At 51.6% G+C, this 23048-nt stretch overlaps 1 protein-coding gene across 2 annotated transcripts in view; it reads right to left on the bottom strand.

Moving 5' to 3' along the window:
• FRMD6 (FERM domain containing 6) overlaps positions 1-23048 on the bottom strand; it is a 36051-nt gene that overhangs the window by 5790 nt on the left and 7213 nt on the right. For both annotated transcript variants that reach the window (XM_065403905.1, XM_065403906.1), the window contains exons 4-10: positions 22731-22807; positions 19877-20063; positions 11349-11504; positions 7972-8037; positions 6657-6725; positions 3506-3680; positions 305-640 (exon numbers count right to left, since the gene is read on the bottom strand). In XM_065403905.1, coding sequence (XP_065259977.1) covers positions 305-640; positions 3506-3680; positions 6657-6725; positions 7972-8037; positions 11349-11504; positions 19877-20063; positions 22731-22807 — 1066 coding nt within the window. The remainder of the gene's footprint in view (positions 1-304; positions 641-3505; positions 3681-6656; positions 6726-7971; positions 8038-11348; positions 11505-19876; positions 20064-22730; positions 22808-23048) is intronic.

Here is a 23048-nt window from a genome sequence, read left to right as displayed (position 1 = left end):
CAGCCCCCCCCCCCGGTGTCTCTAGCATCCCCCTGAGCGATTTCAAGCTAGGATACTAGACTGATGAGGCCGAGCTGATTGGAACTGGTACAACACAAAGCGCTTTCCTCCCTGCCAGCAGCACTGATATAGCAGTCTGAGCCAGAAATCTAATCTTTCCTACGTGCAGCCTATTTCAGGGGCTCAGCTGTGCACGGATGGAGCGCAATCACCCTGATGGTTTGGTCACAGATCTATCGCAAGTCAGCAGCCAGCGAGACAGACTGCAGAGAGCGCACATGGCAGGGCCATCCGCTCGGCTCACCGTCATCCTGAGAGTCCTCCTCCAGCCGGTCCTTCCCCCCGCTCTCCACCCCGGAGGTGTGGGAGCTGCCATGGCTGGTCATGGAGCTGCAGGTTTTCAGTTTGCGGTGCACGGCGGTGCCCAGGAAGCTGTCCTCCGGCCCCATCTCCCTGGGCTTGGTGTCCGCCTCAATGCCGGAGGTGTGGGAGCTGCTATGGCTGGTCGTGGAGTGCCGCGAGAGGCGCTTGTGCTTGGCGCTGCCCGCGCTGCTCCCGCTGGCTCGGGAGCGTTTCTCCAGCTGGTCCATGTCCAGGTCCACCGTGTCGCTGATGTAAGACTCCCGGTACTGCTTCTTCTCTGCAAGGCAAGCCAGCAGCATGGTCACTCCCCCACGGGAGCCTGGCGGGCTGCGAGGGGTGCCAATGCACCCGGGATACATACGGACTCTGGGCCAGATTGGGCCTGGGGGCAAGAAGCTGCTTGTTCCCTCTCCTACCCATCCTGTGTCTCCTGCCTCTGGGCAGCTGCTAGGCAACGGTGCAGGGACAGGCCCTTCCCAGCATCCCAGCAGACAGGGCCATGGCCCTCAGAGCAACTGGCTGAGCACACAAGTGGGGACCAGCTGCCCCGCGGGCGTGATGGCAGGAGCACTCCCTCCCCAGGCTGGATTCTGACACCCCTCTCTCCCCCTTCCCCCTCTGAACAGCCCCAACCCCGGCAGGGCCAGAGACCTCCCTGGTTGTTCTAGACTACCTTGGGTCAGGCAGCGCAAGGGTCAGACCCGGCAGCAAAGGGAGCACTGACACTACTCCCTCCCAGCACCTCTGTGGTGATGTGCAGCCCCAGAGGGGGCCAGAAGAGGGAGATGGAGCCAGAACAAGCCCCCACCCCCAGCCTGTGAAATACCAGCTAAAGGGGACCATGCAGGGTGCACCCTCCCCTTTAATCTCTGTATCCTGATGCACAATCCCACCCCCCGCGCATTAAGGCCCAGTCAGGCTCTGTTGATGCAGTGCAGCTATCTAATTAGGGTTGTGTTTATCACAGCACAGGGCCTCCTCCTGACTTCTCCGATGGCCTGCGGCCTTATCAGTAGGCCAGCATCTGCCTCCGGTGTGGTTATCGCACAGCCTGTTCTGCTGACGTTCAGCCCACACAAACAACGGCACGCAGCAGATTTCCCGCAGGGAACACATTCCTGATCTAAGTGAGCTGCAGGCCGCGTCAGGCCGGGCTCTGATTGGGAACACGCTGGACAACGCTGGATCCCCACACAGCCCCTCGGATGGAGATGGAAGGGATTTTTAGTGGCATCGCAGCGCGCCAGGGTAAATTCAAACCATTGGGCTTCAGGATTGTGGAAACTGAAGGCAGGCCGAGTTTCAGGGCAAAGGCCCGGTCCTTGCCTGGCTGCCTTTCGCTGAAAGAGGCAGCGCGGCAGGCCGGGGGCCGAGTGCACTGGGGAACTCAGGCTGGGGCACAAGGAGATCGGTTGCCTCTCTCATGCTGGAGCTGCTAACATGACTGCGTCCTGCTGAATGGCACAGGCTCATGCACCTCTACACACCGCTCTCTGCAGTTTGGTCCCAGTGCTGGCAAACAGCACGGAGTCCAGGGAAAAGGCTCTGGGCACTCAACGGTGCAGGGCTGAATCTTCAGCCCCAGTCTGTCTGCTGTGTAAGCCGGCCAGCGTCACCCCCATGGGGTACAGAGGGGCAGTAGCTCTGATCCCCCACCATAACCCCCGGCTTGGGGACTCACATGACCCCCACGGCACACCCCCACTGGCTATGCCACCTGCACTCTCCCAGCCTCCTCTCAGGCTCCTAGACCGTGCCCATCACCATGGTGTCTGATCTGCGTCGTGGGGCTTGACTCCTTGGTGTCATATGGTTCCGGATTCCCTCTGCACTTCCTAGCACAGTGGGGAGATGGCATTTCTGTCTGGCTTTTGGCCCTCACACGGAGGGGTTTGCCCCTTCGATAGTAACAGCCGGGGCTGAAACTCCCCCTGATTTCAAGAGCACTAGGAGGTGGGGAGCTGCCCGGCCCAGCAGCCCACAGTCCAAGTCCCTCCTCCCAGCACGGGTGGGAACTCGTTCAGAAACCTGTGCATACAAACCGTACGGCACGTGAGCCAGGGCAGGAAACCACAAGAGTAAGGCAAGCCGGGCCGGCTCGTGCCTAGAGCGCGCTGAGCAGCACGGGTGCTGCAGGAGAAGACGCTGGGCCCTGGCACGGCTGGCCGTGCCGCTGCGCCAATTCTGTCATGTCAGGGGGGCCGGTCGCTTTCTCGTCAGTTTTACGCAATCGCCTCCAACACTTGCCGCGAGGGATTGGTTTTTAAACGTTCCTGTCTGTAAAACGCATTGGCTCTTTGGGGGGAGGCCGCAGTCCTGCCAGCCCAGGGCGGAGATAGCCACACTACAGGGGCTGGAGAGATGAGAGGCACCTGAGAAGGCTGGAAACAAGCAGCAACAGGCCACAGCCTGTCTGGGTGCTAACGGCGGGACAGAACGAACGCTCTTGGGAGGAGGGTGCGCAGAGAGGCTCCTTCCAGCCCCCTGCAGCAGCGTCCTCGGCCTGAAACAGCTCAGCTCCAAGGCTCTGACGCCAATCAATCATCCCTAGAGCAGGAGGCTGCAGGGGACCAAACTGCAGCCGCGGACAGCAGGAGAGCTGGTCAGAAAGGGGCCGAGGAAACACTTCTCATTGGAATTTGCCAGTTCAGTGAAATCAGAATGTTTCTCTCACGTGGTCCGATTTCCCCCAAGAACCCACTGAAACCCTGCCAGCTGGAATGCCGCAGCGCTGGGGACCCCAGGGCTTCCAGGGTCTGCGGCTCTGGATCACCTCTGGGCCTGCCCACCAGGCAGACTGCCCCGGGGCTGGGGGGTTCTCTGGGCCTGTCCACCAGGCAGACTGCCCCGGGGCTGAGGGGGTCTCCGGGCCCTGGGCCTGCCCACCAGGCAGACTGTCCCGGGGGTGGCGGGGTCTCCGGGCCTACCCCGGGGGGCTCCATCCCCTTTCATGGAGAATTTTGAAATTCTTGTTTTTCCTCCATGACCTGGAATAGCCTTTCTCCACCCAGCTCTAGACAGCAGCTCAAGCCAGATGAGAGGTTGCAGCTCCACTGTTCAGAGTCAGACTGTTGTAGGCTGTGGGGGAAGAAGGGGGGAGCAGTAAAACACAGTACAGCCAGATTAAAACACAGCCGAGTACCTTCGTTCTCCTCAAGTTTCCTGATCTGCCGCAGGATCGGCTGCAGATTCATATAGAGGCGATGGCTATTGCTGAGTAGCTGCAGGAGGTGCCTGGAGCGCATGGGACAGCCTGTGTAGTAGATGAGTTTCCTGGCCGAGGGCAAACCATCTGGCAAAATCTCAAATTTCTTACCCTGTGCGGAACAAGGAGGAAATATCAGTCTCTGCACTGCAAAGGTTTGTAAAGGGAGGCGTCCAGCCCTGCATACAGAGACCCATGACTCTGTTCCCGCTGGTCCCTTGTGAAAGGCAAAGGGAGCTTCGAGGAAATGGTGGAAGTTTGCTCTATTTAAGAAGACTCCTTGAAGTTACTAGCAGAACAATCAGTTACCCCCAGGCACATTGTCTCATTGCATTTCAAAATCAAACATAGGAAACAAACACGGTTTGCTCTGCATTACACAACGCTGCCAAAATCCATGCCCAGTGTCAGGGCTGGCAGGTTCCCACTGCAAGACCAGGCAGGTGGTTTGGCTTGAGTTAATTATTCAGTTTCACGGGGGGGAAAGTAGTAAGTGCATGAGACACTTCAGCAGGAGAACAAACAGATGCATTTACACAATTTAATACACAAACGATGCGTAATGCTCCTGTGTCAGGCAGGAGGTTAGACAAGAGGATTATAATGGTCTCCCGGGCTTAACATCTATGAATCTTTCTAGCACCATCTCTGCTCCCTTTGGTGTGACGGGGAGCTTTGCCACTGATTCCAGTAAGAGCGGCCCTGGTTTAACAAGTTCCCAACCTGACCATTCCATTTGGTGCTTTAGCTGTAATGATCTAAAGGAAACAACAGATGAGTTACTCTGGATGAATTATTTCCCCCTTTACTACTAAGGCCATAAGAACGGCCATACTGGGTCAGGCCAATGGTCCATCTAGCCCAGGATCCTGTCTTCCAACAGTGGCCAATGCCAGGTGCCCCAGAGGGAATGAACAGAACAGCTAATCATCAAGTGATCAATCCCCTGTCGCCCACTCCCAGCTTCTGGCAGACAGAGGCTAGGGACACTCAGAGCATGGGGTTGTATCCCTGCCCATCTTGGCTAATAGCCATTTACGGACCTGTCCTCCATGAATTTATCTAGTTCTTTTTGGAACCCCGGTACAGTTTTGGCCTTCACAACATCTCCTGGCAAGGAGTTCCACAGGCTGACTGCACATTGTACGGACTTGATGATGCTCACATTTAAATACCCAGCAACCAGGCAACTCGATGGATTGAAGAGATTCTAGCAAATTTTCAGTAAAGCAGAGTTTCTAAAACTGCTTTCATACCTGTACCATTATGGGGAAAAAGAATCAAACCAGGACTGTTCATATTGATTTTCCTCACATCAACATTTTTTTTATTGTTCTTCAATTCAAAACCAGTTCACACTTGAGATTCAGCTTCTTGCTGTTGCTAGGTCTAGAGTGCAGAGTGGGGCTGGGCTAAAAAAATAAAAAATAAGAGGCTAAAGGAAACAGACTTTTCCCAATCAGGTGCAGAGTGTATCTATGATCTAAGAGCTTGATAAAAGGTATGAATGTCTTTGCAGTCTATTGTGTGTCCAAGAAGCCGTATTCCTCAAAAATGTATCTGGGCAAAAATGTCAAAAGTAGCTAGTGATTTGGGGGTCCTCAGAGTTTAGATGCCAAAATCTGTGACACCTTAAAGAGCCTGTTTTTCAGCAACGCTGAGCACCCAGCCTCTGAACATTTTGGCCACTGTTAACACAAAACCCTAAGGCTAAAATATTCAAGACTCCCACCCAGCTCAGCCAGCTCCTTCATGGCTTGGAAACTGTTGTTGCAACCCATCAGTTAACAACCCAGCTTATAGTCTCACATCCTGGTCCTAAGAGCACTGTAACACTTGCCTGTTTCTGTCCCAGGTTCTGATCAGTTGCACTGGTGTACGGAGGGAGTAATTCCACTGGTTTCAGGTTTTTGAAAGGGGTTCTCTTCAGTGGAGTTACATGTATGTAACTGAGATCAGAATCCGGCCATATGACAGTCACAGATTTGTAAGATACACAGTTAAGTCCAAAGCTGACTGCGAGGAGTTACAAAGGGATCTCATAAAACTGGGTGACTGGGCAACAAAATGGCAGATGAAATTCAATGTTGATAAATGGAAAGCAATGCACATTGGAAAACAATCCCAACTATACATATAAAACGATGGGGTCTAAATGAGCTGTTACCACTCCCAAAAGATCTTGGAGTCATTGCAGACAGTTCAGTGAAAACATCTACTTTATCTGCAGCGACAGTCAAAAAAGCGAACAGAATGCTAGGAACCATTAGGAAAGGGATGGATAATAAGACAGAAATGGTCATAATGCCACTATATAAGTCCATAGGAATCCCACATCTTGAATACAGCGTGCAATTCTGGTTGCCCCATCTCAAAAAAGATACATTTGCATTGGAAAAGGTACAGAAAAGGGAAGCAAAAATGATTAGGGGGACAGAACAGCTCCCATATGAGGAGAGATTAAAAAGACTGGGACGGTTCAGCTTGGAAAAGAGATGACGAAAGGTGGATATGGTAGAGGTATAAAATCATATACGGGGTGGAGAAAGTGAATAGGGAAGTGTTATTTACACCTTCACATAACACAAGAACCAGGGGTCACCCAATGAAATTAATAGGCAGGAGGTTTAAAACAAACAAAAGGAAGTACTTTTTCACACAACGCACAGTCAACCTGTGGAACTCTTTGCCAGGGGATGTTGTGAAGGCCAAAAGTGTAAGCGGAGGACCTGGAGGATAGGTCCATCAATGGCTATCAGCCAAGATGGTCAGGGACACAACCCCATGCTCTGTGTCCCTAAACCTCTGACTGCCAGAAGCTGGGAGTGGATGACAGAAGATGGATCACTCGATAAATACCCCTCTTCTGTGCATTCCCTCTGAAGCGTCAGGCATTGGCCACTGTCGGAAGACAGGATACTGGGCCAGATGGACTATTGATCTGACCCACTACGGCCATTCTAATGTTCTTATAGGCAGTTTGCAGGTCAGTGGGAAGCTGATGAACAATGGGAGGAAACCTCACTGTTAAAAAAGAAAGATACCTTTCTTTACATATGTTACGAACCCCTTATTGTTCTGTACTCACCACAAATACAAGTTTTCCCACGTTTGTCCAGGGGAAGTCATAAAGCAACTGTTTTTCTTCATCTAAATTCTGAGAAACAAATTGCACACTGAGAATGGGATTTAGGAAACCTGAGACAGATTCATTACTTTTACTGATTTAGGAACAAGCTGAAACACAGCTGATAACTTCTTTCCCCCGGCACGCTCAAATTTCGAAGCACTGTCCTCTAAGGTCTCTAGCGTAGACATGGTTTAAGTTTCATGAAGCCATCCAAAGGGTAAAATTCTCTGTGATGCACATAGGTTATTCTGCATTCATTCCTTGCCTGCCAATCCCAATGACATCAATGAGAAAACAGCCTCTGGAATGCGTGCAGAATATCCAACACAGATCCAAAGCGCAGCTCAGAGAAGAGGATTCTGCTGAATGACTTTTCTGTAGCTGACATCTCGCAGAGTCAAAGCAATTAATAATATTTGCACCCTTTTTGCAATTTGCTTAGGAAGACGTTCGTCTGTGCAAATCCAAGTGCTGTAATACACTGTAAGTTGTCTAGGATCCCTACTGGTGTGTGCGTGTCTTGCAGGTCCCCCTCCGTGTTACAGAGCTCAGCTAGGGAGCTGTGACTCTTTAGTTCATGCTGTTGGCGCTGGAGATCCCCCGTTTGTTCCTTGGTGCACTGGCTAGCAGTTTAGCACATTTCTAGTGCAGTTAGTGTCTTACTATTAATTTTTACTAGATGATTGACCCAGACAGTGATTGTTGAATTTCAAAAGTATTTGCGAAACTTCTGATTTTAAAAGAAATGATTGAAAAATAAGCAGGAGTCAAAATGGCCAACTTCCACTGGTGAAGCAAAAGCCACTAATTCTAGACCGGGGTAGGCAACCTATGGCACACGTGCCGAAGGCGGCGCGTGAGCTGATTTTCAGTGACACTCTCACTGCCCGGGTCCTGGCCACCGGTCCGGGGGGCTCTGCATTTTAATTTAATTTTAAATGAAGCTTCTTAAACATTTTCTTAAACTTATTTACTTTACATACAACAATAGTTTAGTTATATATTATAGACTTATAGAAAGAGACCTTCTAAAAACATTAAAATGTATGACTGGCACGCGAAACCTTAAATTAGAGTGAATAAATGAAGACTCGGCTCGCCACTTCTGAAAGGTTGCTGATCCCTGCTCTAGACCATGAAACCTGAGGTCATCAGATGAGAAAAAGGTATCACTGTTTTCATTTCAGACAGCTTGATTTCAGTGAGAAATGCTCAAGATATGAGAGCATAAATGAGAGCAAATATTGGCTGATGGATACATTCAGCTACGTACCTGAAAGATCTGTATGCCCCGCGTTGTCAACCCAAGGGTTAATGAGGCTTCGATTTCCCTTTTGTCCTAAAAAAATCCACAGTGCTTTTAGTAAATACTTTTCAATATAAAATAAACATCATACAGTAGATATTTAAATTAAATAAATAATGGAGATATCTTATCTCCTAGAACTGGAAGGGACCTTGAAAGGTCATCGAGTCCAGCCCCCTGCCTTCACTAGCAGGACCAAGTACTGATTTTGCCCCAGATCCCTAAGTGGCCCCCTCAAGGATTGAACTCACAACCCTGGGTTTAGCAGGCCAATGCTCAAACCACTGAGCTATCCCTCCCCCCCAAGAGGGATCCCTGAAGAGAAGAAAGGCGATAGCTCAGGCTGTCATTGTGCGGGAAACAATTGTAGCATTATGCTATTTAATAATTGCATGCGGATGGCTCAGGCTTCTTGAATACAGTCCGTAAAAAGGATTCGGGTCTGAGTGAGAGAGATTTTATAAATAAACAACATGGTCTAGAATTGGTGATACACCCACAGTTTTGACAGTGCTGCGATTCTCAGAGACAGGCATGAATGCACCCCCATCAAGAATTCCATTACACTCCCTGTCAAAACCACCCAAACATTTTCTAGTTTCGAATTCTATAGCAATATACTAAGCCCAACTCCTCTGCATTTCTGAACCAACGCTTTTGCATTCCCATTTGCTACCGCGAAAGATTTTGAAACCTGGAGCCAAAGATCGCACAACTTCCTGAATCGCTTAAGCCTATTGCATCTGTTCCAAATACTGGACGTGTTTGAAAGACCAACAGTAAATAAATCTACTCCTACTGCGTAGGTATCTTCTCTAATCGCTCCCATCTGCTGCGCAGTAACAACACATTCTCAAATGTTCTATACTAGATGTCATGTCATTAAAAATGCACATCAATTGCTGGGTTTATTTGAAGCACTTTATGTAAATAAATCTAAGCAAACTTCTCAACTCAGCCCCCAAAAACAGGACTCTCAGAAAAGTGACAGAAATTAAAGACAGTCCCAAAAAAGGGGGCGTAAAAACCTTTAGGTTTCTGCAGAAGACATTTTAAAAGAGAAGCTCAATTGTCTTTTAAAATAAAGACGACCCATTTTCTGATGTTTAGACAAAAACTTAAGAGGGAAGGAGAGCACGCAGAGGCAGGGCTGGAAAAGTCTCTGATGCATGTTAACCCTGGATATTCAGGACACATTAGGCATTATCCATCCAGGCAAACACCCGTGTTGGAAGGTGTGTGATGTCATTATTGGGCATCATCCGTATGGGTTTCATAAAGACCGTGGCTTGAGAATTGTTACTGTTACAGGCATCCAGGGCTGGACTGTCGTTGTTACAACCATCAAGGGCTGGATCGTGACATTACAATGTGCCCTGTGTAAGGGCTGGTGCATCACTGTAGTGCCCCAGGAGCAGACCGAGATATTGGGATCCTCCATGGCTCCCCTTTGCTGTGGTGGGAGGAGCAAGCTACCCCCCGTAACCCCATTCACTTGGCCAGCTACTCTGGTCAGTGAGTATGGATGGAAGGGGATGGGGGGGGTCGAGTCTCAGATTACTTGCACCCAACAGGGGGTACCAGGTGAGTAGCCAGAAGTCACTATCTTAGCGGAGGAGGAACAGGAATGGCAGGGCGGTGACAATCACCACACCCATGTGCCAGAGTGCGAAAGTAAGAGGCTCCAGATGTGCGTTTGCAGCGGAGCAGTCCTTACCATTCTGAACCGAGGATTTGAGATTCATTAAAGAAATGGGTATTTGGGAAGGGTTCTCTCCCCCCTAGCATTCACACAGCAAAGCCAAAAACAGGCATGTAACGATGCATAATCTGGGCCATTATTTCAAAAGCTCCAGCGATTGACACGTATTGAGTCCTCTTACAGGCAGGAGAATGCTGACAAGAGGAGAACTGCCCCAAAGAACCCATCATTGGAGAAATCCTTTTATCCCAGCAACAGGCCAGCTGCGCAGCCGGTGGAAGTGGGCGTACCTCTACTGAAGGCAGTGGAGCGTCGCCGATTTACAAAAGGGGCTTGAGAACCAGATAAAGTCATGGAGGTTAAGTCCATGAATGGCTATTGGCCAGGACGGGTAAGGAATGGTGTCCCTAGCCTCTGTTTGTCAGAGGGTGGTGATGGATGGCAGGAGAGAGATCACTTGATCATTGCCTGTTAGGTTCACTCCCTCTGGGGCACCTGGCACTGGCCACTGTCAGAAGACAGGATACTGGGCTGGATGGACCTTTGGTCTGACCCAATATGGCCGTTCTTATGACACTGCAAGGAAGTCAATGGGAGCAGGATCAGGCCCCAGGTGAGGATTTGGAACCACAGCGCAATAAAAAGGCTTAAAAACTCAATTGAACAGTTCAGGTCCAGTGACTTCAGTGAAGTGACTCCTGATTTCGGCAGAACACTGGCTTGAAGTTAAGTATGTGCTTAGGTACATGTCAGTGCTTTGTTGAATCGGGGCCTAACTTGGCTTTAGATCCGTGTAACTGCATTTCAATGGAGTTACTCCTGATTTACGGCTGCATAAGCAAGAAGAGAATCATGGCTTGCGTGTTAACACAGCAGTATTAGGAATGGTTCTATCCGAGCTAATGCCGGCCTCTGTTGAAGCGTAACTGGGTGGTGGTTATTAATGCACCGGGGGGAAAAGGAAGAGAGACGTGGAGGAAGAATACACCCTGCTTTACTATTTCACCCATTTAGGCAAAAAGAGGACGAGCAAACGTTGGTCATTTCAAGCACAGACAACGTGGAAAAATAAATCTCGCAGCTGTTTCCAGCCGGATGCCATCTCCATAGTATTCAGCGTTCGAATCCTCTTTAATAATTCATTCTATTGCTGGAATTCATCGTATTTGTATTTGTAGTTCGCTGTTACTCTGCTCTCCAGCAGACAAACGTCTTCTCTTTAATGTGAGGACTATTACAAAACACCGTGTGAAACATCAGGCTGTATCAAACAAATTGCTTCATTCCCAGGAGGAAAGAAATGTAAAATGTGTCATGGGAGGATGAGAAATTACCCCGGAAATCTTGCATGCGGCGCAGCATCCAGCTCACCCATCCCATCGGTATATTATGCCTGCTTTTCATCTCGTCTCCTCTTAACTTTTAAAAATAAAAGTACTATAAAAAGCAGCAATATCCGGCCTCTTGGAGTTAAGTGCATCACTGATCTGCCTCTAAGACTGATCCATGATAACGATCCAGTGACATCTCAAATGCAGCACTTCCCAAAGCTAGAAATTATTCAGCAGCTGTCCTTTTTAATAAAAAGCGCCCCAAATCAAAAGCATATCATCTGCCCTGCAGATCTGCTGCCCTCTCTTACCTTATACAATCTGTAGTAATGAACAGCGACATCATCCAGCCGGACTGCCTCCTTAATATATTTAAGATGCGCTTCAGAGGCTGTGAGTGCAAACTGATCTTTGTGCATGTTTGGAATGTGCTTTAAGATGTAGTCTTTCCCTCGCTTTGTCAGCACCTGTTAGAAGAAAATCAAGAGACACCATTCAGTGCCTGCTCTTGGGATGAAAGCAGCAGCCTGCAACTGGCCTGCTGCTTCTGAGAGGCAGGAAAACAGGAACTATTTTTTTAAAGTGAGGTTTCCATGTGGGGTTATGACCTATTGTACCACCTGTTAGTCTATTGCTCTTAGATATTTGCACAATATCTGAGCACCTCACAATTCCCCTGTGAGACAGGGCAGGGCTAATATCCCTATGGGGAACAGCAGCAGAGAGAGAATAAGTGATTTGCCCAGGCTCACACAGGGAGTCTGTGTCAGAGGAGGGAATGGAACTCTGGTCTCCTAAGCCACAGGCTACTGCCCTAATTACTGGCCATCCTTCCGGCTACCATCTGTCACCATGTTCTGTGGCTGAACCGGCAACACCGGGAAGCCACTGAGCTCCTCCCGCTAGCGCCGCACAGCTAAGGAGCTGTTACTTAGCACCGAGGAAACAAAATCATGGGCAACAGCGAAGTATTAAAGCAGATCCACTGTCCAGAGTTTTAAAGACAGACCAGGGCGTAACAGCCTCCTCCCCGCGGTGCTGCCAAGCAAGTTCCCCGGCTCAGCAGGCTTTATTTCACCTCCAGCTGCCCAGAGCTGGATGGGGGCAAACAGACCCAGCCCCCGCCTTAGGGATAACGCACCAGCGGCACTGCTCCTAGGGGGACAGGGCTCCTGGACTGCCAGGGAAAGGGTGGCTTCAGCCAGGGCCAGCTCCAGGGGTTTGGCTGCCCCGAGCGGCCAAAACAAAAAAAAAAAGCCGCGATCGCGATCTGCGGCGGCAATTCGGCGGGAGGTCCTTCGCTCCGAGCAGGAGTGAGGGACCGTTCGCCGAATTGCCACGGAACAGCTGGACGTGCCGCCCCTCTCTGAAGTGGCCGCCCCAAGCATCTGCTTGGTAAGTGGGTGCCTGGAGCCGGCCCTGGCTGCAGCACCCAGTGCCCCGGAGATATAGGAAGGAAACCGCCACAGAGCACTAGCCTTCCCCCACCGCTGCCTGGGCCTCGCCCTCCACCCGTCTCCAGTCGGAGAGAGGCTGGTGCAGGCCCCTGCATGGCCTGTGCCCCGGAGCGGGTCAGACTAGCCAATCTAACGGGCCCTCCTGGCCTTTAACGCTATAAAGCTATAGGACGACCTGCTCTCCCTCTCTCCTGGGCCAGGTGTCCTTAAATCTCTCTCCTGCCGAGGGTAGAGGGACTACCTCCCGGGGGAGGTTTCTAAAAGCTCTGGGGTGGTGGGGAGAGCAAGGCAGCACACAGGGCCTGGGGCAAAGTGCACCAGTCGATGGAGAGACCCACCCCCACGACTCCAGCAGCTCTGGGTCAGGTCACAGCTTTTCAGAAAAGTTCAGCTCCTACAACTGGGGCCAGATTTTCCCAGGAGCTCAGCACAGGGGGTTGTTGCAAGGATTCATTAGTCAGGGTTTGCACAGCGCTTAGCCAGTGCGAGGGGGCTATTACTCCTCAGTGGATCTGTTCCTACACAGGGCTGAAATTCCTCCCGATCACAAAAGCACGTTTGCAAAGCCCAGACCCTGGCTGTGGAAAGGCTCCGAGCTCCCTTCCGAACCATGCAGAACGCAGCGTTTAACCAAGCGAGCCATGTACCTTGGGTTTCCACTCAATACTTGGCACTTCCACGGCCCTGAACAGTCACAGCCTTGCTGCAGGCAGCTACCGATCACCCCCATTTTGCAGGTGTGGAAGCAGGAACGGAGGGGTGAACAGGCAGTGTTGGGAATACAACACTCCCCACTCCCAGACCCACACTCCAACCACTAGGTTCAACATCGCTGCCCTGGATTCATTCATTCTGGCTGCCAGATGTAGCGGGGGTATCACCGGAAGAACATTGGTGCTTCTGCTGCAGGATGCTGGGCCTCAACAAACAACCTGACAGATGATCCTGGAATCGTCACAAACGGCTCCAACGGCATGAAATGCCAAGCACGGGCTCTCTTCTCCATTCATGTTTACTGTAGCCAAGAGGTTAGGTCCCCGAAACCCAGCAATAAGGGACCGTGGCATTCGAGGCCGGCCATGCACCTGCTTTTCAGCTGCAGACGGTCACCACGCTGCGTCATGGCACTGCTAGCGTGTTGTACTCCACAGTGTGCGTGCTAGGCTGGCATAGCCCCTTACTGCAGCCTCATCTGTCGATACAGTACCAACGCCAACGCCCCGCCCGGCGTTAGCTACGCCGGTGAAAGCACTCTTCTTCCAGCCTGGCTCGGACAGCACCGCTCTGTTGCTTGGGGTGTGTGTGAATTTTTCCACAAGCCTAACTGCTCTGCTAGAACTTCACAGCACAGGCCAAGCCTGAGAGAGACAGAGACACTTTCCACTCCAATGACATGCCTATGGCAATTTGCCCCAACGCCCTTGGACATTTTGGGGAAGCAATCCCATTTTGTTCCCTCACTCTCCCGTTCACCCACCCAGTCCCACTAGTCAATGGAGTTTCACAGAGGTAAGTTCAAGGCAGAATTTGACCTAGCAACATAATAAAACGGTACCGTTTTCTCACAACGTATCATCCCCACAGACTGAAATTCTAGAAGATCACCTTACATTAATGGCCATTATAAGTGGCTATAGACTATATTCATGCTGAGTAGTGGGTTTTCTCCTCTGCAATTTCAGAGGCTGGATTAAGACATACGGATATAGAACAGTTAGAACATAAGAACGGCCACACTGGGTCAGACCAAAGGTCCATCTGGCCCAGTGTCCTGTCTTCCAACAATGGCCAATGCCAGGTGCCCCCAGAGGGAATGAATAGAAGAGATAATCACCAAGAGATCCATCCCGTTACCCATTCCCAGCTTCTGGCGAACAGGCTAGGGACACCATCCCTGCCCATCCTGGCTAATAGCCATTAATGGACCTATCCTCCATGAACCTATCCAGTTCTTCTTTGAACCCTGTTGTAATCTTGGCCTTCACAACATCCTCTGGCAAAAAGAGGCTAAAACACGGGAGTGGGGAGGTGTGTGTTTTTATTTTCTATTCTTATTAAGTTCGACTCTTCCATGATGCTCACAGTGCACACAAGGTTCTCTGGATGCGAAAGTTTGCACAGAGATCTTTTACATCCATCATTCAGTATTTGTATGCAGAGACGCGGCCACTCTCCATAGACTCCACCTCTGAGAAAGCAGTCAGTTATTTCACTGGCAGCAAGATGTGGCCTAACGGGTGCTCCTGGAAAGGACTTCATTTAAGCAATTTCCAGGTGGTAAAATGTGGATAAATATCACAGCGCGAAGGGCTGTTCTTGAGCCCTGCCCTCTGAGACAGGGAAGCAGGCAAGTCTCTCAGAAAGCCTACTTAGGTATTTAGCAGAATCCGAACAGTATCAGCAGAGCACTTCACTTGGATGTCGCTCAGTCTGAAAGCCATGGTCAGCGATAAGCATGTGTGGATCTGAAGAAGAGCTTTGCCCTTCGGCCTCATTTAACCAACTGTGTTGGTTAAGTATGAAAAAACCCCCTACACTCCTAACCGCCAGAAAAAGCCCTAGTGTAGATGCAGCAAAAAAGTCCTTTTGGCGATACAATGTAGTTTGTTTGGGGAAGTGGTATAGTTATACCAGCAAAAGAACTTTTAGAAGCTGCATCTCCACTCGGAGGATTTACCAGTACAGCTGTAGTGGCAAACCTTGCCTTGTGTAGATAAGGCCTTAGTGTTCACAAAGAGAAATATAGTGATCCACTACAGACAGTTATTCATGACCTTTTTTCAAACAGCTTATTGCCCCATTCTTAACGAAGAAAAAGGACAAAGCACCTACAAGCACAGAGTGACCTACACTTTAACAAAGCTCTTGGGAACCCACAAAGTTGCAGCGGGATTATCCTAGTGTTCAAGAAATAGGACTGACTCCCCAAAAGCAGATTTTTACTTCCATTTTCGGCTAGCGATTTCAAAGTCAAATCCCCAAATCCCATTAAAACGCAATGTGAACTGAGTGCCTAACTCCCTTAGGCTCCTTGGTAATGCTTTAAGGCTGGGATCGTCAAGCATTTCAGCAACTGGTTACGAGACCAGTTGGCTAAATTCTGCCCATTCAAGTACACCTCAGCGTACTAAAACAACTTTCTGAAGTGAGTTTTTAGATGCTGTGTGGGACATGCAGCGACTCTGGGCTAAGAAAACGAGGTAATTATTCTTCAGCTAAACCAGTGAGTTCTGTTAAAGAGAATAAGGGCAGCAATCAACAGGGACAACAGTGCCTACGTCTTTATTAACCTTTTCATGTTGAACATCCAATGGCTACTGCAAAACCATTGACACCAACGAGTCACTTTAGGGTCAGGGTGGCCAGCGACTGAAGATGATTTTCCAGGGTGATGCGGTGGCTGAAGAGCAAATGCAAACTTTGGAAGCATAAGCAGGGGCATATTGACTAGAAGCAGGCGTTAACACTGCAAATGGCACCAGCGAGGCCACTACTGCAACACTGCGTCCAGTTGTGGTGTCCACACTTCAGAAAGGACGTTGACGTATTGCAGGGGTGCAGGGAAGAGCTCTGAGAAGGATTCAAGGTAGTTGCTGAAAATTTTTCATTTCTCAATGAACCTCCCCCCTGCCCTCACCAAAAGGCATCGAAATGGGATATTTCCCATGGAAACTTCCATTTTCATGAAAAGCCGTTGTGAAGAGCTCTACTTGCCATCCTGCCCTCTGTTCAGGACAGACGTACAGCAGTGGTACAGTGGGGGCACTGTGACGGGGTGTATAAACCCCACTCCAGAACTGAAGGGGTTAAGGAACAGCTCTGGGCCCAGACAACTCCACCTCTCTACCCCTCCATGGCTGGCCCCAGTTGGAGGCGGAGCTTAAAAGGAAACCAGACAACTCAGAAGGGGCCAGACAGGGCAGGGCAGAGACCCACCCTGAGAGCTCCTGAGGGAGGGTGCTACACAGGGCCGGCTCCAGGCACCAGGCAACCAAGCTGGTGCTTGGGGCGGCACCTGGAGGGGGGCGGCGCGGCGCTCGGGCCGCCGGGGAGAGCGGGACCACAGCCGGGCTCGCCGCCCTCCCCCCGGCGCTCTGGCCGCCCTCCCCCCCCCGCGCCCTCCCCCCGGCTGCCGGGGGGAGAGCGGCGAGCCCGGGCAGGGGCTCGCCGCCCTGCGCTCTGGCCGCCGGGGGGAGAGCCGAGCCCCAGCCGGGGCTCGCTGCCCTCTCGCCGCCCTGCCCCCGGCGCTCTGGCCGCCGGGGGGAGAGCCGAGCCCCCGCCGGGGCTCGCCGCCCTGCCCCCGCCGGGGCTCGCCGCCCTGCCCCCGGCGCTCTGGCCGTCGGGGGGGAGAGCCGAGCCCCCACCGGGGCTCGCCACCCTGCGCTCTGGCCGCCGGGGGGGGGAGAGCCGAGCCCCCACCGGGGCTCGCCGCCCTGCGCTCTGGCCGCCGGGGGGGGGGGGGGAGAGCCGACCTCCTCCCAGGGCTCCGGCCGCCCTCCCCTCCGGCGCCCTGCCCCCGGCCGCCGGGGGGAGAGCGGAGCCCCCGCCGGGGCTCGCCACCCTCGCCCCGGGGCTCCGGCCGCCCCCCCCCCCGGGCTCCCCCCGCGGGGGGGCGCGGCCGGAGGCTTTTTTGCCTGGGGCGGCAAAAAAGCCAGAGCCGGCCCTGGTGCTACAGAAGCCATTCGCTGGGAGGAATGCCTGCCTGCTGAGCCTTGTGGAGCTGCAGCGGCTGTTATTTGCTTTTCCTTTATTACCTTGCCTCAGACTTCAAGGCTTTGGGTGGGAGGTGGATGATAGGAAGCGGCCCAGGGAGAGACCGCCTTGAGCTCTGCCTTTTAGTCACTATATGGCCTTGAGTGAGTGTCACTACTCTCCTGCCTCGGTTTCCCTAAGTGTAAAATGGGATTGTTACTATTGTGGCACATGAGAGATTAGTTAATGGCTGCAGTGTGACAGTTTACATTTGTCAGGTGTTACAGACGGGTTACATACCATTTCTGTTCATTTTCAAGAGAGCAGGGACAGTGAGAAAAGAGCTCATTTGTCTGCAGGTTGTTGACAGTTCTAGAAAGGGTTTAAAGTTTAAACAACTCCCAGCTGGACTGAAGGCTTGTATACACTGTTCCATCCTGATGCACTTTCAAACCAGGTGGGATGTAAGCTCCTGAAAAGGGAGGTTTGAAATGGAAACACTGGCTCAACCCTGCTCTAAGTGTGTAATCAGTCTACACTGGGAGTGCACTCATGTTTTCACTAGGGGGTGTCATCTGGAGTGTATTAACATGCAGCGAAAGCTCACAACTAGCCAGCCAAGCACATCAGAGACGGCAAGTGGTAACGTTAACCCACAGGCAAAGAGAAAGAACCGTCCGTGCACTAATCATCAAAGTAAGGCCCCACTCCTGCAAACATGCACAAGGGTAAGTTACCTATGTGCATAAGGGTTTGCAAGACTGGAGTGCATGATACATGCAGGTTGGATGGCCCGCTCCAGTAATGCAGTTAAGCCCATGCTTAATTTAAGCAGCTGAGTAGTCCCGGTGGACCACTTGCATACTTAAAAGTTAAGGGCTTTTCTGGACCAGGGCTACTAAAGGAGAAAACAGTGAAACTGACTATACTCAAGGTGCTGTGAAAAACCCAGCTGACTAAATGGAGAGCAATGACTTTTTCCCCCCACCAGAGTCTCTCAGCGACCGCACTCTGGTAACTGCAGCAGGTGCCGGTACGACAACATTCGAGGACTGAAACGCGACTCACACGTAGACTGTGTCCCTTTAGCTTCACACCTGTTTTCTGGTGCAGGACAAAGGCTGGCCCCATCTTGGCTTTTGGTTACGTGCACCCTGGCTGGCTTCTGCTGCGGGGAGCGATGCAGAGAAAGGAGAAGATTCGCACTGCCTGCGCCATGGCCGTGCAGGAAGGGGGCTGCCAGAGGAAACGGCTGGGCCGGGAGGTGGGCAGGCTTGAGCGAGATACGTTCCTGTAGGCTTCCTTATGTACAATTTTAAACCCATTAAAACAAATTCAGGGTGTGGATTTCCAGCTGGATGGCGTGATCTCGTCTGTAGATTATGCTGGCCCTGCAGTACCACTGGGGACATTCTGCTCTGGACAGACCGTCCACGGTCACACAGGTTACAGACTGTAAACATTTCCAAGGCAGGGCTGCAGCCTCCTCTGAAGTGTGTCCTGCATGGATCTCACCCAATAACGACACCACCACCTATCAGCTAGCCACAAGACAGTCACAGGCTCCACGTGATCAAACAATACAGCAGGAAATGGACCACTTGCACCTACTGTCAGAGTATGGTCTTAACAGCACCTGCCACTCCCACGTGAAGACAGGAGCTGCGAGGAGCCGCGGGGGCGGCGATGGGCAGAGTGCAAGAGGGGACGACTCGCTCTCTCTGGAAAGCCCAAGAACCACACAAACCCCCCACCCGCTAGAGCTCCCCAATGAGCTGGGGCCGAACGGCCCCTCTCAGCACACTGGGCTGCTCCCTCCGCCTCCGGAGGGACACACGAGCAGCTGTGCCGAGGGCGGGAGAATCAGGGACTCAGATCCGGAGCTCTGCAGCCCAGCAACAGCTGGGTGGTGGAGCAAGACCTGGCCTGCTCAGCTCAGCACGGGCCCAGCTGACCCTGCAGGGCAATGGGGTGTGTACGGGTACAGAGGACCGAGTGTGCACACGCTGAATGTACAGCCTGGCTTCACCATCCCTGCAGCCCATACCACTCACTATTACTAGCCGTACACACAACTCTAGTCCATCCATTGCAGCTCCACGGGAAAACAGGCCCTTGCTTTGGGCCACCTGCGTGCTGTGGAGTTCCCACCAGCCCGTGGCTTAGTCCGCAAGCCTTTCCAGTCTCAGGGCTGCGAGCCCTTCCCTCTCTCCGGAAATCTGAGTGCACTGAATGTAACAGGAACATAGGCCAGGCAGGGATCTTCTTGGTCATCAAGTCCAGCTCCCGGCTACCATAGGCCACCCCGGCACATAATCCCCCCTAGGCGTCTTGGGACAACGAACAGCGAGCATTATGCTGCAGGAGAAACACCGCAACCCTGATGCCCAAGCACAGCATCTGCATTCAGACCCTATCATGAGCCCAGCACGCATTTCCCACTATGCACAAACATACCCACCTTCCAACCCCGCCCTGACGCGGGATCCCGCCACGTGGAATGGATCAGAGCAATGCTACCAGCAGCTACGACCGCTTGGGTTCCCGCTCCCCTACCAAGCTCCCATTTAAGGTATTTCTCGTCCCAATGCACTTCACCCCTTTGGAAACGAGCAGGGGAAGAAGGCAGTCGTGCACGCGGAGGCTCTCTGCCCGGGGAACAACGAGACGGCATAGCCCACAGCACCTACCCATGCAGGGAAGTAAGCCTCCGGCTCAAAGTATTTCCCATAGTGCTTGTTCCTTTTGAAGTTCCCCAGGTCGGCCTGCAGTGCGAAGGCTGCCAGCAGGAAGTAGGCCTCCTCGCGCAGCACACACTGGGAATGCAGCACTTGTTTTCTCAGGTGCCAGTAATAATAGTACCTGGCTGTTCTGTCACTGTGGAGAGAGGAGAAAAGCAGAACCGTGAGCACATGCACGACAGAACGAACCTGCCCCGCGGACCATGGGCCTGTGACGCAGACCAGGCTGCTCAGCGGCACGCTGCCGCCTCCAGCACCTTTCCCCCTGCAAAACAGAGTCATTTCCAAACGCTGGGGCGGTGGGCGTCTGCGAGCGCTGGGAAGCTACACAGGGGCCAAATGCGCCTCCGGGCCCATCTCAGAGCTCCCTGCAAGAGGGCAGGGGCAGAGTTTCCAGCCTCCAATATGCCTCAGAGGCTCTGCCTGTGACTCTGACCCCAGCGAGGCAGCTAGCACGAGGCGCTGGCGTGAAGGACTCTCAAGGGAGGGCATCTGAGGAGAGGGCAGCGGGGAGGTGGGGCCCCGCCAGTGTAGGGAGGGAGCTGAGACTGGGAGCAGAACTCACGGCTGATTCGGGGGTGCAGAGCAAGGCTGCTGAGAAAGGAGGCTGGGGATTGCAGGGAGGAACTGGGGGAGCAGGATGGCCACTGATGGGCACTGATGTGGTGGGGACAGCTTAGGGAAGGAATTGGAGCTTATAGCTAGAGGGCAGCCAGAGGGATCCTGCCTGATTCCCATGTCCCTCCCCAACTTACTCAGAAGTTAGCTGCCCCCCAGACCCGTCTCATCCACTGCTCCAATGGGTCTCTCACAGCACCCGCCTTCCTCCCCTCCCCATGGTATCTCTGGGTTGGCTGAGTCTAGGCAGGTCTTGCCTGAGCACAGGACAGTGGGGATCGGGGGGCACAGGCGCCCTTACATCTGTGCGCGCTGGGCAGGTACGAGAGGAGAGGGAAAGGGGTGTCTGGTGCAGCCAGGTGCTTGTTGTAATGTTAGCTCCGTCTCTGGTTTCTCCCTTTCCTGGCAAGGAGGGAGCTGTGCTGCCAGGGGAAGAGGGGCAGGTCCAAGAAGCAGCAATGAGACACAGGCTCGTGCGGAGGATGCCCTGCCATGCACTGAGACTGGGGTTCCTTCGGGTCTGAACGCTGCTACTGACAGAGCTAGCATCTTTTAATGGCTCTACATTCACCCTTAATTGTTCAGTGACGTTTCACCCGCACTGGGACCTCACTCCTGAGGTGGGGGGCAGTGTCGCTCCCTGTCATGGTGGCTGGCACAGACCCAGTACACAGCGACGGCTGTCAGTCAATGCCTCCCTGTGGGGCTCTCCCCATCCCCAGGGCTGGGAGCTGGGGCCTGGATGGGCAGGATCCAGCAGCTGCCAAGGATCAATCAGATGCGGATGCAGGGGAGGGACCTATCGGGAAGTGGACCAATTGGGGCTCTTTCTGGATCTGCAACGTCTGCTCCACAAAAAACCCGGACATTGCCGCCTATTTGAAAAATCCACCTGGACAGACGGCGGAGGATCAAACAAGAGGCAATGTCCAGGAAAAGTCAGACGTATGGTAACCCTACCCTAGAGAAACTACATGAACACCACACAATCCCATCGTAGCAGAGGAATTCCTAGGTCAGGGTTTTCTGTTGTGCACACATCTGTGTGGGTACTGCCTGTGCAAAGGACAGGGGGTTGCCCATCTATATAAATAAAGTGAAAAGTTCATGTAAACAATACATGACTGATTCAGGTCCTTAGTCATTTTCCTCTGTTTTCTTTAGTGAACAATTTCCCACTCGAATTAAAATGGTTATTCCCAGTAGTCTGCAAACCCTCAACACAATCACAATAGTTCTCTACCTTTATTGTACCTCCGGGACTGAAGCTGCTAGCCAGTCCCTCTTACGGTTGGCAAGTAAAATATCTGAAAACAGCTCAGCTCTGAGCTGTGCTGGAGGAGACTCTACCATATTTCTAAGCAGTGACTAGCTTAACAGGAGGAACATATTGCAGTTTTAGCTACTGCACAGACCTATTTACCTATTCCTGACATCTTCGGGCCAGTCTGATCTCACCCAGACCCAGACCTTGCCAACAGGGTTATTTACACATCTCAGTAGTCCTGGTGATCAAGGACTTACATTGATAGAACCCCCAATTTTCAAGAGGTAGGGGTTGTGCAGAAGTTGCACACACAAACATGCACACCCAACTGCAGGCACACATTGGCTAATAGGATAGATGAGGCCACGCAACAAGCAAATGGATAGCTGCGGCGATACGGGCTTGTGCACGTACTGCTATAGTAAAACGCAGGCCCAATCACGGGTGCACGTCTACATGCATTGGGATGAGCTACGTCACCCTTCTTTTTGAGAAGTTTGGCTCCGTGGCATAGATTGTTAATTGAACAAAAGCTGAATTCTGCCTGCTTTTTGCTATACAATGGAAAAATACAATATGTTGTAAACCAACCTGCCCAAACTAGATCACAAAAGACTCATTGTATTTTGCTAAAGTAAAAAACAAAACAATTTCTCCCCGCTCAGACCAGCCACAGAGGAGCACTTTGCTAATGTTAATCTTTATAAGGATAGAAATATGAAACTGATCGAGTAAAGGATAGTTACAAATAATTTTTTTCTAGCAATCCGCTGTTACTGAGGGTCTACAACAAAATTACAATACATGCAATGAACTCTAACCAAACAGGAATAACCCAAGATATTTTCTATTTTTTCCCATTAACAATACAGCATTTTTTGGTGCAAAAAGGCATTCTTTGGAATATTTTCCCCTTACCTGATCAGTCTGCCATTTTCCACATAATATTGCACTCGAAAGTGGATAATCATTGGGGGACCAAACTGGTCAATACCCTGCAATGGAGAGAAAATATTCAGAGTTCTTTCAACAGAGGACATAAAGAAACCATTGAGAATATAATTTTTTGCAAAGTTTGCTGTGAAATCAGAAAGCTAATGCAATCTTTGATGTTTTGTATCAGGTTTTCTCAGTGCAAAATTTATCATGACCACCACATCCAGGAAACCAGAGAAGGTGGAGCTAGTGGAACAATGTAGATCAAAGTCTGGCTGTTTTTCTAAATTGGACATTTTT

Source organism: Emys orbicularis, chromosome 4 (assembly GCF_028017835.1).
Source record: "Emys orbicularis isolate rEmyOrb1 chromosome 4, rEmyOrb1.hap1, whole genome shotgun sequence".
Lineage (NCBI taxonomy): Eukaryota > Metazoa > Chordata > Testudines > Emydidae > Emys > Emys orbicularis.
Note: the sequence above shows the minus strand (reverse complement) of the source record. Positions and strands in the feature narration are given on the sequence as shown.